General features: G+C 39.3%; 1 protein-coding gene across 3 annotated transcripts in view; it reads left to right on the top strand.

Annotated features, from left to right (window-relative positions):
- Positions 1-3,145: 3,145 nt before the first annotated feature.
- The window catches only part of LOC118423277 (fibrocystin-L-like), an 85,038-nt gene continuing 70,064 nt past the window's right edge, over positions 3,146-18,119 (top strand). Inside the window, exons 1-2 of one of the 3 annotated variants that reach the window (XM_035831364.1) lie at positions 3,146-3,623; positions 15,192-15,431. In XM_035831364.1, coding sequence (XP_035687257.1) covers positions 3,560-3,623; positions 15,192-15,431 — 304 coding nt within the window. In that variant the 5' untranslated portion in view covers positions 3,146-3,559. Of the gene's footprint in view, positions 3,624-15,191; positions 15,432-16,509; positions 16,678-18,119 lie in introns of those variants that run through there. The other 2 variants (XM_035831365.1, XM_035831366.1) reach the window with 2 other exon arrangements.

Raw genomic sequence — 18,119 nt, 5'->3', positions numbered from 1 at the left:
GACTGGATCTGAATCACTGACTCTAAATCCTCAGCTACCAACAAGAACATGCCGTCTCGCTTTTGAAGTCTCGCCTGGTCGCGTCTCCCAGGGAGACACGTAGAAACGGGTCAGTCTCATATCACTAGAAAATAGGCTACAAGCTATACTTACAACATGGAATATCACCAATTCATCATTTCAATACTGTTTCTACTGTGCGTACTATTGTAAAATAGGGCACACATCGAATCGGTGGTAGCGGCTTGCACTCTTGGCGGGTCTTTTCTTGTATTTGTAGTAAATCCCCGAAACCAGCTTTGTTGGGACAACATGCAGGTACTATCTGCTATAGATCTATCAACACCGTCTTTTCTTCTTTGCCAAGGAGCCGTTACCCTAATCCCTCTAGTTCGGGATTTTCTCACGTAAATAAACGAAGCGCTCCTGTTCGCAAACCCAACTGAACCTCTGTAGAATTGTTAAAAAGGAGAACTGTTTTACATATACTGATGTGGGGAAAATATATATATATATATATATAAGTATGCCATTTTGAGGATTGTGAAGTGGTTAAAAAGGAGAACAAGCTATACATACAATACTCAGGTGTTGGAAAATTCATTTTTGAGGAATAGACTTTTTAAAGTTATAACTAGCGGGTACCGATCCTTTTCACAGTTGAATTCCATTTACCGTTTTCTTGAAATGATGTTAATTATTCCTCCTGGTCTCTAGAAAACGGAAATTCTTTTACGCGTCACTGCTGGACCAATGACGTAAAATAGTGACACACATTTACACCATAACACAGGTGGCGTTCTAGAATGTCACATTCTATCATGGGCGATAGGCCATCGAGTTTTTGTTGAAATCGCTGTTGCTATCTTTGTACGTATATACTCAACACACACTGTATACAGTAATACCATACTGTGTACTCAGTCCATTAAATCAAATAGTAAACAAGATGCTGAGCTTGAAAGACGCACTGTGTACTCCGAGCTCCGTTTGCTGCGTCGTTCTAGATCACGGGATAGTTCACGCAAAGGCCGACGGGAGTAGAACAGTTTCGCAGTTTGCTCGAACGCGTTCGCGAAGCCCTGCTCGAACCGATGAACCGCCAAGAGGGCTAACTTCACTAACTACATATAAATGACTGGGTAGGAAATACTATCCGGAAAGAGCGTTACCAATAGGGGTGACCAGCAGGAAAAGTGAGTTAGAACCACGGTTCTATGGTGGGTCTGGGACTTCTCGGCTTTTACGTGAGAATAGTTTTCAACGTGGCTGGTTTGACCAAAGGCGATAGGCCATCGAGTATTTGTTGAAATCAGTATTACATGTACTTTGTCGTACTAAAATCAGACTTTATGAACTCAAACAGTGTATACTCGTTCCACAGAGATTCCTGAGAATCATACACTGACTACCACACACTCAGTGTACTCGGTCCGCTCAAATAGTCCCCAGAATCATACATTGACACACTCTCTCTGAAAGAATTCCGAGAATCATTGACATCACTGTGTACTCAGCCCACTAAAACATTCCCGAGAATCATACACTACACTATTACACTATAAAACACGCGGTGTGTACTTGGTTCACTGAAAGTTTGGCGGGAAATCTGAGTCTCGCGTCTCTCTGATTGGTTAGCAATGATGTAATAGTCTTGTGCAGCAGCGACTCTAGCGGCCAGATATGGTACTGCTGGTAACGCTGTTCCCCGGAAATCGGACTTTACAAAATGCTGTATATCTTCTTTATTATTAGGTGTTGTGGCCCAAGTAATCTCACATAGCTAGTAAGTAACACCCAGATAATAAGTAGTATCGACGTGTTTTATTTCACTGCGGCAGTTCGCCTTAAACAAGGGCTTTTGAAACGGCGTTTCCTACCTATTCATTATTGTTCCTAACACCAAAGCGTTCGGAAGTCGGTGTTCGGCAAACTTCGGGTGATTTCGGCAACCGTTCGATTCTTTGGAATCGACAGCTCGTGTAACCGCTAAGTGTACGATTCTCGGGAATCTTTCCGTGGACCAAGTACACAGCATGTGTAAGTGTACGATTCTCGGGAATCTTTCCGTGGACCAAGTACACAGCATGTGTAAGTGTACGATTCTCGGGAATCTTTCCGTGGACCAAGTACACAGCATGTGTAAGTGTACGATTCTCGGGAATCTTTCCGTGGACCAAGTACACAGCATGTGTAAGTGTACGATTCTCGGGAATCTTTTCGTGGACCGAGTGCATGCACGGTGTGTGTAAGTGCATGACGATTCTCGGGAATGTTTCAGTGGACCGAGTACACAGTGTATGTTTAATATAGACAGTGTATGATTCTCGGGAATCCCATGGTGGAACGACTACACACTTTGAGTTCTTTCGAGTAGGATTTTTATTACAGCAAACTAATACTGATTTCAACAAAAACTTGATGGCCTACCACCTATGATTCTATCAGTGATTTGTTGTTTTGTGCCGTGATATGGAAGAAGTGAGAACGGACGTGCATTGAGTCACTACTTCAAGACATCAGTCAAGATGTGTCTGTTTTTTGTTGAGACATCACATACATGACGTCACGAGCAAGTTCATTGTCTCTGAAAAGGTGTACCGTGTTCAAATGTCTTAATCAGACCTCGAGTAAAGAATAAGTCAATCCAGGATAGCCACAAACCCCATCAGATCCTCCTGAGACTCTTCTTTGTCTGGCGAAAGAGGTCACCGAACCACCCGGACGATACCATTCAAGAGGAAGGGTAGGTTTTCCTGTCGGTGTTAAAAAGCCGTCGGACCAGGTACTTATGAAGTACTTTGCTTTCTGTAACACCCTCTAATCAAAGGATAAGATAAACTTAAAACATGTCAAACGATGTGAGTAAACAAAATCGACTTTTGCCACGTTTTTCGTTCTCACTATAAGAAAACATCAGTATCTCTTTAAATCCCTTCTTTAAAGAATGATTGTGGACATTTGATTTACAGTGTTATAATTAGGGTCATAAATTTAAGATAATGGCTTGCCCAGAAGGTTTTTGTTTCATATGTTTCGAGTTACGGATGAAAACGCAAACGTAACGAAATTCATTACATGTGCTGTGGTTGTACTGCATTTTCGTTTCACAAGCTTTAGACAATCACTATGAGTTTTGCTGAACTTTAGATTGTCTGCCCCCTTTTCAAAATAAATAATGGGCTCCTCCTACTGGAAATTATCCCCCCAAAATCCCCCCTGCTGCCGATAATGACTTGACTGAAGCCCTGCCGTGTGTTACATCACAGGAAACACACCTGTCTTTGACAGCCCTCTCGGAGAGACGGTTGAAAAGACAGCCGAACGGACTTGACCTCCTCAAGCCGGTTGTTGACGGAATTCAACAAGGTGTAGCTTCTAGGTACAGGTGCGGGGTTCGTTCCCACTTCAAAAGGCGTATACACACATACACACCTGCCTTGCAGGTAGATTTACTTGAGAAGTAAGCGTCTACTCAAGCCGAATTGTGCTGGTGAAATTTGCGTGTCGTCCGTCGCAAAAATCCCCGACGGTGGCTGACAGAAGAAGAGGGGCCAAGATGCGGTCCACCGCGCTGGCTATGCTGGTACTTGCCGGTGTAATAGCGTCGACTACGGCAGAAGGTAAGATTTAAAACTCTTTACCCATTTTATATATGTATCCACAATGTTATGTGTCGGATATTACAAATTAGTCTCAATTTTACGTTGTAAAGTCGGTACTTAAAGTCCTTTTAACTTGAATGGAAGTACAACGTTGCTATCAACATTCATTTCCAGATACAAGTATTTCTGTGTTTTTTTTTCATTTTACAACTTGTGGTGAGTGTACGTGTTTGAAACTTTTAACTTTTTTTCGGTGGGAGTAATTTCTAGTGTATTTTCTATTTGTTTTATATAGAAATAATGACTATTCAGTAATGCTATATCGTTGGCGCGTGTATACCATCTCACTTACAAATCATAAAACATGTTTTCTCCTGGGAAAATGATAAGGTATCATATACATGTATCCGAAAGCAAGAAAAGGCGAAAACAGTGTTCATCATACTATTGGCATAAGCTTAAATGTACTACTACTACTAGCACTGCTACTTCTACTAGCACTACTACTATATGCTGACAAAGCCAACTTTGTGATACATGTATACGTATATACTTAATAGGTTTGCCCTCCCCAACCAAAACGACTACACACGTACTTTGAATATGAATACTTTAGGGAATTGTCTTACTCGCCAGTGGACAATCATTGAATGGTCCAACTCGTAGACAAATAACCAAAACAGATCAACAAGTATCGAAAACTCCACTGGGAAGATTTGGTCAACAAGAACAGGTAGTACTGGTGGTCGAAAGTTCAGTCTCATTATTGTGGAAAATAGACATTTGTCTGGTATGCGCGTATTTATGAGCTTAATGAGGACTAATGATGTAAAATGTTTTTACACAACACAACAAAAATGGAAGACAATCAGAGATCATTGCTGACATAACAAAAGAAAAACAAACTTTTGAGCAAATTTTTCCACAGTTGAACAAATTCTCTTACACACCTACAGTATGTTAAATCATGACAGTGAAACTAAGAAAACACAACTGCTAACCCCATTTCCTTGCTTTTAGATGAACTTTTCATAAAGCGGTTTTCCATCATATATGCTCGGTTGAACGTAGTTGCTTGTCTTTTTTGTTGAACGTAGTTGCTTGTCTTTTTGTGTCGTTTGTTACTCTTACAAGTTCTATATAATTCACAGTAAAGAAAATGTCTCAAACTTTTTCGCAACATCTGCGTGGAGACTAAAATAAGACAAGCTGATAACTTAAAGAAATGGGAGTAAGTCGCCCACCGCAATGTTTGGGGTTGTACAAGACTTGTTTTGTCAACATGTTCATTGTAAGTCTGGAGCGCAAAGCACTTAGCAAACTTGTCTGACATTATTCCATGAGACTTGTCTTTTGAGAGATGGGCGAGTTTAAAATAGAAAAGTCAGTCGCCCGAGAGTATAGATAAAAATCTCTGACTTAACATTCTAAAAGTTTCTCTTGTCTACCAAGTCGTTGTCAACATTGTCATCGGTAATTCTTCAGTAGGTAAACGCCATATTCAGACTTCAATTCCCACATAACTACAATTTTATATGACAGTGTCTTCGTTTGGAAAGTTTGCTCGGAGATTCCATACCATGACGATTGAGAACAGTGGACGTGCTTTAAGTAGGAAGAATCAGTAACGCCCTTGCAATCATACAAATGCTTCTGTAAGCTTAAAGAGAACTAGTTCTGGGCTTGGCGCCACATATGAGCTCAGTCTGGAACTTAACATTGTTGTCTGATTGACGTGGTGATAGCAGTAGGAGACACCGGTTGCCGGTGAGTTGAACGGTCATGTTTGTTGTGAAATCATGAACATTGTGTTACAAACGAACACAACGACAATACCCACAGTTTTTGAATACACAAGGAATGCATCCACGGTTATCGTAAAAAATGGAAACAAAAAACAATCTGACAGGCATAACCGCACCCCTTTATAAGATAGTTTATGTAAATGTTATGTTAACTTCCGTATTGAAGATGAAATGCATCTCTGACTAGACTATATATTGTATGAAAACGAGCACCAATCCGTGTTAAAATCTATTCAGATTGAAAAGAAATGTAAGACAATATCAAAGCATATCACGCACAAATGTTTATGTAATGGACGAAGCTGTTTAACGTTATAACTATGTCGTCATGACTGAAAAAAAAGAGGAAGAATCTATTAGAACTTAGATGTGCGATAATAAATTTGCATCGTGTTTAGTATTTTGTTACATTTAGTGGTAACTTTGTTATTATTCTTTTCTTACGTATACGTATTTATTACACAATGTATAGTCTCTTATGCATTTATCGCACTGGGGAATGAATATGCAATAAACATTGTTTATTTTGTTGCGTTTAACCACAAATACAACGCGAGGACACTATGAGAAATAGCTGTACCAAAAATCGCCCTGAACTGTATTGTAGGGTAGTGTCTATTCATGCAGTATAAACTATGATAACATGGTCAATAGACCGAGAATGACAAAGCAAAGAAGCGAGAGAATATAATAGTAGACGACAGAGTTGAGCCGTTTAAGCCATAACTTTCTGTCAGTGAAACATGTCTCTCTGTAAAGTTTATAGAGTACGTTGCTTGCGCCCCAGCTTCTGGATAAAAGGTGTATCATACCACGGTGTGTTCTTATTCAAGTGACTTTCTGTGATCGATCTGAAAATGAAAACGTTTCCAATTTAGATACTTATCTGCGCCACAAAGCTCTTCTAATTCACAAATGTGACTTTTAGACCGTAAAACCTTTCTTGAAGTCTTACCATACTTTTAAACGGAACGTTTTTCAAATTCATTCCTAGCGTAGCTGACACAAATCGTTCACGGCAGACCAACTCGACCATCGCCGCCGGTGCTGTGCACAACGCGCGTGTGTCAACAAGATTGACAGATCCATCAAACGATATCTTGCGGTATGCATGAAAAGGGCGGGAAACCAAAACGAAGCACCAGTGTCTCAGTAGCATATTCTCTTGAGATTTCAGTCTTATCTTTAAAACGCGACAGATATCTTAGAACGTGGTGAAGGTAGTCTTTGGGTACATTCAGACGTCAGTCATTTTGTACAATTTGATTGATTGCGTTTGGATAAATATTGTGTCATTAAAAAGACAGATAATGAAATTATTTCACGGCAACTTTTAAGAGAATAGCTTGACTGCCTATGTGAACACCCAATAGGGAATTCAGAATCGACTAGTACGATGCATACATTGAAGCGTCATTGTGGCTCTTTTAAATCCATGGGATTTTGAAGAGTTTTAGCTTTTGTCACTTTTCACCTAAGGGGTAAACCCATGGCCACAGGGCCCGACTTTTCGCGCCATTATGTCACAGTGGGGGATATATTCATCTTACCTGGTTGCCATGACAACTGTCATAACAAACCCCAAACAGTAGAGCGGAAATTACAAGGATGGGTCGTTAAAGCCACAGTGTGTTTCAAAAGACACTCAATGAATAATTATACTTTTCACAGTTGACTTCATGAGACGCTTTTCGATGCTGTGTTTCAAAATGTTAAAGGTCAAAAAGACAATCTAAAAATCCAACCTTTGTATTAGCGACATAGATTTGAGGACATCTTCAATTCTCTCTAATTCGTAGAAAAACCTCAAAGGATAAAGATATAGATTACAGACCTTTACAAAGCAAATGAAGGTGTTAGAGAGTGTCCTAGATTCGCAATGTAGCAAAACAAGTAGGTGGTATGCATTACCAAAATAGACAAAGGGTGCTCCGGAAGTTTTAAACTGGCATTTTAGAAAGCATTGAACAAGCCATGAAAGCGTAGCACAATCTAAACCCCTACCTGCATATGTGAACTATAGACGTATTGTTAAACTTCTATCATACATATTCTGAGCTAATTTTAGTGTAATAGTACCCTTTGTCTTGACAAATGGATTTTTTGACAAACATGAATCACTTTTTAGGATGAATTTCTCGAATCCTTTTCAAAGACTGTTAGGCCTTTAGAAACACTTCCATTGGATAATAATATGACGTCATTGGGTCTCTATGGTAACTGGCTAGGTAACAGTAATTGTCTCATTATAGCATTACGCAACTTCTAAAAACATCAACACAAATAGGAAAATATCTTTACCTCTCTTAATTCAAAATTAGATTATTTGCTTACACATATGCATGGCTATATATATACATTGATTGGACATCGCTGATTCTTCGCACAAGTCGCAAATTATGGTATAATCAATTTGTGAAGTAAAATGTTTTTGGTCCAACCCTACGGATTTTCTTTCTATTGTAACGTTACCAACACGCCAAATACAGTTTTGATAACCTTTAAGAGACCTAAGGAGTCTGATAGCCAGACTATAGAATATCACCACCAGAACTAATCCTCCGATAATGTATACATAATCCACACCTAAGGGTACCTGTAGCAAAGGATAGTAAGTCTCTACCAGACTGACTACGCTGGCTATCATAGGGAGAATAATTTACCAGGGCAGTCAAAGTTTGCTACCAGAGGAGTTGGCCGGAGGGGAAACATTTACCTTAGAATGGACTGACTCCCTGGCCAATTTTGTTTGCTGAATTCTACGAACCCCGCACCCCAGTAGGAAGGCCTGGTGGAGGCCAAGCAAAGGAGGTTACATTTAGAATACCCCACTTTGAACGTTAACACATAACTGTAGCATGTAACTATCACAGACATCAGCTTAGTATTTCTTTCTTTTAAATGTCCGAACTTCAAAATGAAAGGAAGACTCCTTTATCATGCAGTAGTAGTTAGTGTTTGAATACTGTCTTTTCGAGTTATCATCCTTGAAATCGTAGGTAGTTATCCGCATTCCGCACAGATAAAGGCCTGTGCATAATAACCGGTGTGCACGTGTTGGCGACATGCGTGACATTTTTGTGGGTCAGAACTGTGTAATAAGCTATCTGTCGTGACAAAACGATCTGACCGAAACGATAAGCGATACTGTACAACACGATGTACTAAATAGAGTATTTACTCTGAGAAAAAAAAAACGCACATTCTTAAACAGCTGCGGACTCTATGAACAAGTTTCGTGTTAGAGTTTTATAAATTTGATTTTGGTGCGTCTGTGTGTTTGTGTACTCTCCAAGCAGAGGTTAGGCTCGGGCTGTTTTTATGCGTTTTTATCGGGCTTTATATCTTGTACCGTTTTCTTTATGTCTCCCGACCAGTACAAAATGAAAATCCTGATAAAACACCTAAAACGTTTTAAAAAGCAGCCGGGGCCTAACCTCTACTTGGAGTGAAGTGTTTCTGTTCTTCCGCCAACTAATATCAGCATATTTTAAGAAGCTGTGGATAGATTGTATTGCTATTCGGTCTGTTGATATGCATTGGATAAAGTTGAGGGTCGACTTTTTATCTCCATGGAGGTACTGTTTTTGGTGTGTCTCTGTGTGTATATGTGTCAGTTTGTGTTTCCGGATATTTGTTGTCAGCATAGCGTTAGAAGCTCTGGATGGATTCTAATGACATCTAGTATGTGGGTAAGTGTTAGGAAGACAAGGGTCAAGATCAATTTTGGTCCCCCTGGTGTTTGACCTTTGTACTGCAGCAGAACTTCTGTGTCTTGCATATTTGGATCTGGACATGCTATGGTGTTGAATTTTTGGTAGCAGGTAGCTTGTGGTGAAAGGAAGATTACCCTGGATCTGCATGATCGTTTCCACAAAGGCTCGAAATATTTCATGCAGGTATGAGGTCTCCGAACTCTTGTCGGCCTTGTAGCGGCCTCCCTAAGTACTTAGTGTCTTTGTATCTTCCGGACATGCTATTGTATTGATTCTTGTTGTGGCAACTTGCTTTTGACGTCGACATGCAAAACAGACTGAGGTGGTATAGGTTTCGGCCCTCTCTCGAACTGCAGAAGCGTTTTAGTCATAACTTTTTGGTAGAGGATAACCTAATGCATTTTCTTCAGGACATATGCTAGGTGACTAAAGACTTCAAAGCGACCCAGATTTTTGGTAGTTTTCCTTTTTTCACAAACCAGGCATCCATATTTTCCTTCCTGCATAACGCTATTTCATGGTTTTCACATATTCATTCGAAATAATTGCTAAGTCTCTTGTAAGCATTGCTGGCTACAGAGTATGGCATTGCAACGATATTCTTATTCCTTTACAAGATTGCGATTTTTTTGGTCTTTTTTTGGTCTTTTTTTGTATGTTATTCTGAGACGCTAAACAGACCCTACTTATAATTCCAACGCTATCAGTATCATTTTTCCCAATTTCTTTGCTTTTGTAATGAAAAGTATAGTCTAGACATTTTGCCTCCTTTTTATTTACCATCAGCAGCTCATATTTCTCATAATTGTTAAGAATTCGGAGCTTAAGGCAAAATGTCTCCACTCATAATCTTTTGGTGTGTGTCTGTAACCGAAAATGGTGATAATAAACATATTCTGAATTCTAGTTCACGCCTCGTCTTTGAAAAATATTAAGATATACCTTAGAATTTTGTGGTTTGTTTCCGAGTTTTTAGTTAAGGTACAAATTAGACTATTTTGGTGTCTAACGCCGAAAAGCAGTTTTACCTGTTCAACATTGTGAACTCGGAAAACTTCTATGAACTTTTCATTCGTACCATTACGCAAATATTCAGAAGAACAAATTCTCTATAGTTGTATAATTTGGGAGATTTATTTATATTGATCAAGTGATGTTGTTTAGTAAATATCAAGAAATTTGCACCGTAAAATTAAGATGCAAAAATGTTTTTCAAAAGTTTTTCGTTACTATTAGAATCAACTACGAAAGTTATGTATGGAAATATGATCTCTAGCCAGTCTTTGACTTTATTCACGTTGCGACAATTACAATACATAGCCAGTCGTATAGAAGTGACCTTACGGACGGACCTAGATCCTTGATGATTACTGACGCACCCGCCTTTATCTACTGACGTCCGAAGCGTGATGGAAAAGGTTAAGAATAGCCCGAGGAATTTCGTTACCATGGCAACGTATCAACAAACCGCACATCTCAAGGATTGGAGATTATATAGGCGACATAATAGACCATTCAACCAGCAATTTTCAACACGTTATGTCGTTTTAATTAGCTCCTATTTTCCCCTAAGCCTTCACTACTTCGATGATGTTTCTATTACGTTTTTCGTGTTACACATTTCGGCAAGCATTTTGTTGTCCGTAAGTAATTTCGTTACCATGGATACGCATTGCCAAACACGATTCTTAAGGTACAATGTGTTATACAACGAAACATTAAGCAATAAGTCAATGGTCTGAATGCATTATATGTTATTTTATAAATTCTTCTCGTCTAGATTTTACAATACATATCTTTGTACAGTGTAATATATAACCAACCTCCGCCACACGCCTGCTAAAGCTAACATTTCCAAACCAGGGCCGGGTCGGGCTGTGTGTGGAAACGAATTCGAAAAATCAAATATACACGTAAAAATACTGCCTACAACTATTCTCTTTACGTTTTGTGTAGTTTGGTGTTTTTCGTTTCCGAAAGCTGCCCGGTCGGGCCCCGGTGTGGAAATGTGACGTTAGACTACGCCTGTCGCGTGTGTTGTATAAAGGTATACAGAGGATAGACAGTCAGCCCATTACGAAACAAAGAAAACAATTCACGCATCACTGTGATGTAAGGAAGAAATTATGTAGGTTCTGGCCCCCTAGCAGCTTGCTCTGAGACGGCATGGGCTTTGTTTTTAGAATCATTGGGGGAGAATAACTGAATAAAGGAGCGATGGATTTCCATGGTATTTTGTTTCTATTGCAAACAGTTAGCTAGGGTAGTATGTTTGAAATGGAAACGCTGGTAGATAAGAAAGTGTCACAATTTTGCTCCCAACATCATGCTCCTCCGTTACCAGCGTGCATGTGGACAACGGAGTAGAAAATGTATAACTGATTTTTACTAAAGAGATGTTCACATCTGTTTTATGTCACCTTTTGTAATCCTACGAAGACTGACATAACTTAATTAAGCGTGAGGATAGCGCTTCGATGATTCTTCAGATCAAAGACGTCACTGACAATGATTTATTCATCGTTTTTATTTCAACTTCAGAACACCAAATGATTCGACCGTACGTTTAATATTCATACGCTGAGGAGCAAGGCTATATACAGTACATACAGCAAGGCTGTTGTGTATAAAGCTACGTATATACACGTTTGTTTGTTTGTATTGTATACGAGGTAAATCGCCTTATGGCGTAAACATACCAGGTTTGTACTGAAGATGAATATTACAAGCTGCATATATGGACGGAGATATTACGTATTTTGCAATATCTAAGTTATAACGTGTTAAAAATATCGGCGAAAATAACACAACAGTGCCGCAGTGAACGAAACTCGCAGTGCCGCAACTTTGTCAAAAGTGCAGTGAGATACCACCTTTACACCGGATTGGACCACTAGCTGTTTTCTATAAGTGTAGTTGATGCTCGAGATGTGGACCTCCTCACATACGTGGGACCTCCGACTTAACGTCCTATCCGCGATCCGCCGTTCATGAACCAAACTATGCCTTTTTCCAGGAAATGGGGGCAAAATATTCATTTTCGGGAAATATGTGCAAATATTCGTTTCCAGGAAATAGGTAGAAAGTATTCGTTTTTAGGAAAAGGCTTCAAAGTATTCATTAAAATAGGTGCAAAGTATTCATTTCAGTTTCAGGAAATAGGTGCAAAGTGTTCGTTATCAGGAAATAGGTGCAAAGTAGTCATTTTCATTTTCAAGAAATAGGTGCAAAGCTAAGTATTCATTTTCTTTTTCAAGAAATAGGCGCAAAGGTCAACGACCGTAAGCACATAGCCACCTTGTTGCGTGAATTGCGTGACAGCTTGTAGCCACATCAAAACAAGTCTTCACGTCAAATTACTAGAGAGAAACCTACATAATAGTATGGCACAAAGACTTTTCAATACACGGCTCAGTTCCCTTAGATACTAAAGGACCTTGAGCTAACTGAATAGATGCCTCAACATTATCCCTTATGAAATATCAAATTTTAATCATCTTATACAAACAATATGCGTATCTATGAAAGGCCATCTCCTATTATATTTGTTCATAAACACTTTCTTGATTAATTCTTACATAATGTAACCTTGATAGGTTTAGAGTTGGCAACACATAGTCGCTACCAACACGTGTTAAAACACATGATGAAGTAATTTTTTTCAATATTACGAAAATTGCTGAGCAATCATTTCTTCAAATGCATGGTTTCCAAAGTTTTGGAACCAAAGGCTAGAACATTTTCCATGCCTTAAACTTTGCTGTGGAGATGCCAAATTCTTCCAAGCAACTGTCATGGCAACATCAAACATATGTAAAAAACTTATTAAACTTGACTTAAGAAAGGGTTAGGATATAATGCAGTGTGAAGCTCATTTCTGAAAATCAAAGGCACCAATTGTGCTTGTTGCCTGGCACTTCACAAACTTGTGGTTTGTGGTTCTTAACTTTGCCTTACAGGATAACAATCAAAGGACTAAAAGAGGATTTAGTGGATGGTGATTTTATCCGTGTTAAGACCGAGATTAGTCAGAAATTTGTTTCCGAATTCCTCTATAGCCGTTAAAGTGTTGGATTTGTATTGATGGTCATAGAAATAGAAATGTGAATGTTGAAGTACAATGTTATATCGTCCAGTGGTAGCATGAAAGCCTTCCTAGTTAGTTAAGGCTTTGGTACCAGTTACATACCTGTGCCCGTCAGGGATATAGGCCCGGCCGGGCTCCGAAGCCACAAATTTGTCCCGATGTATAGCTGGATACCGGGGGTACCCCTTGGAGTACCCCACAGGTAGGTCACGGCGCCCATTTGTTACCGGGTCCCGGGTTCATTTTAAGTCCGATTTGGTTGGTAAGGGGAAAGTATGGGAGGATAGTACGGGAAGCCCGGTAAACTAAGTGTGACGGCACGCAGTCTAGTCCACTGGACGAATGGAGAGAATATATCATTGCAATGTGTTCTCGTCGCTGTTTTCTAAGTTTTTTCTAAATGTGGTGTTTTGAAAATATATCGAAAAAAAAGGAGAGACGTCGCAATAGGTCGCTTCTTCATCAACCAGAATATAATTCCTGAACAATAAGAATGAAAGATGAACTGTAAGAAGAAACGAAAGGAAAACACAATGACATTTGCTTAGAAAAAAAATGAACCAAAGTTCACAAAGATATACCTCTACCACTGAATGGCAACGATGAAGGAGGTTCGGCAAATGCAAAAATCGTATTACGTGTTGTTTTCCCCATCAAAATTTGGTATGGGTCAATATCTACATGTCATTGACCTCACCAAGGTCATATGACGTCACATAGTATGACTCAGGCATCTTAGAACAATGGTAGCTGACACCTACGTGCGTGCCGGCCTGCACGCGTGCTAGCTCTTTTGTTCTCGCTTGTTGAAGATGATCACGGAATAACCAACGTCATTGACCTTTTATTGCCCCCAAATGACATTACAGCAATGTACCACATTAAACTAGTTATTTGTTTTCGTTTGCTATAGATTTATACGGACAAAATGAGAAGATTTTGTGTATGACATCTACCCACAATTTTCACCGGCGTAAAAAGAAATCGCATACCTTTCGTAGTCACTTAGGTTAAAAAAATCTATTGTTTTCTTAGTACATTTTTGTTCTTCTCGCGCACTTGAATCAGTTTTGTGGTTTTCAAATGATGTTATCCGTAAGATTTTGCCAGGAATTAAATCAAATGATTGTACAATAAACAACATTATGTAATTTCGGTTTACAAAGTAAGAAAATGTGAGGTAGACCATAAGCATGCAGGGCACATTTTATAAAGATCCATACAGAAATTGGTTTTGGTTATGATGCTACAGTTGAGTGGTATAGTGACCAGTTTTGAGATGTGGTGCATCTTAAGGGTTGCTATACAGTCATGACGACAAGACGCACGCACACATCGATCTTAAATCCACTCAGAATAGGACCTAAAATCCTTCTTAACGCTAAGGGTTCTCCTTAAACTTTAGATAGATCAAGTCCTTATACAAGACAGTTTCCTAGGTGACGTTCCCAAACCTCCGCCGGGTTTTTGAAACACCTTTTCGACCTTGACTCTACTGATGCAACATCTTTTCTCCTTTTCATCCTTTTTTCTATTCTTACTTATAAAAAAAGATCTACAAAAACATCAAAACTTTGTCGTCAATAGATGACAAACGCATCGTTTTTGAAAGTTTGGAAATTTGAAATCAACAATAGCGATCAACGTTGCTGAGTATGACCGGTGGTCGCTAAGTTTTAACCCTTCGTACTGACATGCCTGGCCTGTTTTCTACATGTCGACGTTCTACAATTTTACGGATGTTTTTTTTTTAATGACAAACAATATGGCAATCTAAAGAAATGTGGACCGCCTAGATTAGGTTGAACACCACTATGAACTGATTATATTTTTGCCCCCTTGTGGCTTTCATTGATACAACAGCAGAACATACTGTTTGGGTATTTCGTGTTATGGACATACGATTGTTACGATTAAAGTAAAGGTTATGCTTTGTACCAGGTTCCTAAACTTCTTGCGTAACATTTTTCTTCATCAGAATCGTGCCAGACTGAAAGAGGGAAGGCGTATCGAGGAACAGTCTCTGTGACCAACACAGGCAAGACATGTCAGCGCTGGGACAGTCAGACACCCCACGAACACAGCAGGACACCTGCTAACAATCCGTCATCCGGGCTGGAGGAGAACTACTGCCGGAATCCGGATAACGAACCCGGGGTGTGGTGCTACACCACGGACCCTAGCTCGAGATGGGAGCCGTGTGACGTACCATACTGCGGTAAGGGCTGAATCTGTAGCTTTGCATAAGAAACTCGCGGGTGTAACGTCTGCGCGAATGCTTTCTTTCCATCTACAAAATCTAGTATTTTATCTGTAAGCTTGAATAAGGAGCTAGCGTTTGTAACGTCTGCGCGAATGCTTTCTTTCCATTTACAAAATCTAGTACTTCATCTGTAAGATTGAATAAGGTAACGCTTGATAACTAGTTAAAAAATATTGTGTGTCGAATGACTGATGTTTTTTTTGAGGAATATAAGGCATTTAGGAAAAAAAGAAATGATAGTATAAAATAATTAGGTAGGCTTTATTTACCTTTTCAATACGTTACATTTGCCTGGTGCCTGTAATTTTAAATTTTCACTTTTATGTTTCATCTGTACTTGTAGTACGTCAATAGGTAGCAATGACCTATTTGATGTATACATGTAACCATAGGGTCGTTAACCGTAAGGTCGTTTATAACAGAAACCTTGTGCAACAGGGTGGAAGGATTAATTCACAGAAAGGTACATAAAGGACCAGTCAACTGAAAGAAATAATTACTTCACGTTAGAGCTAAGTGTCTTGCAACATTTTCTTTGATGTTGGACTTCTTCGGAGTTTAGTAGGGTGGTTCCGTATACGTATTTTTTTTTTACTGATTGTTTTTCATATATGCTCACATGTACACAGTATTGCTGGCCTGGCGTATTCATTTCAATATTGTAGTGTTGCAAAGTATGCACTATCAAAGAAATCATTAAAACATATTCAAATTCACATAAGGATGTCTTCCACCCCCCTACGTTACCCCTTGTGTCGGTTTTTTAAAAAACGTGCCAACGTGTCCTCGTGGCCTGCCTCACGGCCTTAGTTGCAAATTTTACCCCCTATTCATGACATGAAACATTCCGAAATCGAAAAGGGATTAGGAAGACATCATAGATACCTTGTCCGTACCATTACAGAGTAGGGGTAGGGAGGACAACCTGAAGATGAACAATAGCGGCAGCACGCAACGTTACCAAGTGATGTGTACTGCCTATGTAATCATCGGTGTATAATAGCGGGTGGTAATTGTGATCTTAGTGTATCTTCAAGATCTCTTGAAAGCGGTGCTCCAGCATGGAGCTCTTGCGGTAAACTCAGACATCGAAGAACCAACATTACAAAGATGGCTAAAATGAAACTGCTTCGCTTTGCGGCCGTTTTGATCTGCTTTTCGGCGTTCGTTGGGAAGAATGTCGCTGAGGAGGGCATTGACGGTGAGGAATATCATTTTTTACGATGCATAATGTATGAGATATTTCACCACTAGCTGCTCGTGAAAGTCATCATCTGTCTATGATATTTACGAGTAGGTTAAAGCTTGCGGTACCTTTTTGTTGCTAGTAAACGTTTCAGCTTAAGTAAAGCATTCCTTGCAGCAGAAAAACGCATCCTTTGATTCGCGATTTTGATACTAAGAATATATATTAAGGCGTTTATCTTAAATGCGTTTAGACTAACAAGAGCCGTGCAGTTGTGATATTCTCTGAGGCAAAGTATCCATTTTTTTCATTCGAATTCGGTCCCGCTTGATCGCGACGTTTAACCCGAAAGCTATCATTGCTGCAATCATACTATGACAGAAGTAAGAAAACAGAAGTTTTATGTTTCAACACACCGTTCAGAATTATTTTTAAGACATGTGTGCTTCTTTAAACTCTTTCTAAAATCTATTCTTCTTCAGATCTTTGTCAAAAGGATGATGAAGCATTATGACAAGCTACTAGTGGTTTTATGTCTCTGCTTCCAGTGTTCACGAACCAAATAAGTTTATATAATCTTGAATTTTGAGAGAGAATTCATAAAAAAGAGAGAGAAAGGCTTCTGAGCAAAAATAACTGGTTTAGGCGCGGTATGTCTTGTAATTTTGCTGTGCCTTCACCTTGCAGGACTTAAGCAAAGTGCAGGAAAAATTTTCGAAAACTTCACGGAAAAACACGACCGGACCACGCAAATGATATCCCGTCTTCTTTCCCATGTTTGGTCTTTCGTACTGAAGTATAGGTTGTGTTGGCACATTATTTTTTTAACAAGTCCTCTATACTTAGTAGTTGTAACTCGACCATTCGTTGTTACAACATCTGTTTGGGGATAACCGGTACCATTGTTCTTGCTTCCGCAAAAAATACCACCCAGAAATGTTTTTAAAGAATACCGTGGATTTTATTACAGAAGCTCTTATGGTTTCTTTTTTCCAGAAAAATCTAATATGTTTTCGGGTTCAGTTTTGGTACATCTTTAGTCTCAGCGTCAGTACACAAAGAACGAAAGTTTTTTCAAGACTATGCAAACATAATGTAAAATCAACACGTTTACGAAGCTATGGCCTCTTGTTTCATCTATAATGTATAGTACGTGCCAATTTTCTGTAACATAGGTGATAACATTCACAATAGCCATGACAACATATCCTTTGTCATATCAGTAATGTTTGTATAAATCAAAAGTGATAGAATGAGGGCAACAACATGGTAATAATAGCTCGTTCGTCCTTCTGGTGTTTTTCTTGGTAATCAATCTCTAACAACTCTCGGGTCTTCATATAGTTAATTAACTGTTAGCTGACAGTTGTGACGCACGTAACTCCGAATTCGACTGGCACCGATTCCAGATAAGCAAGATGTTTCGATTCGTGGCACCCTGTTGCCTTGTGGGTCGG

This window comes from Branchiostoma floridae, chromosome 9 (assembly GCF_000003815.2).
Source record: "Branchiostoma floridae strain S238N-H82 chromosome 9, Bfl_VNyyK, whole genome shotgun sequence".
NCBI classification, from domain to species: domain Eukaryota; kingdom Metazoa; phylum Chordata; class Leptocardii; order Amphioxiformes; family Branchiostomatidae; genus Branchiostoma; species Branchiostoma floridae.
Note: the sequence above shows the minus strand (reverse complement) of the source record. Positions and strands in the feature narration are given on the sequence as shown.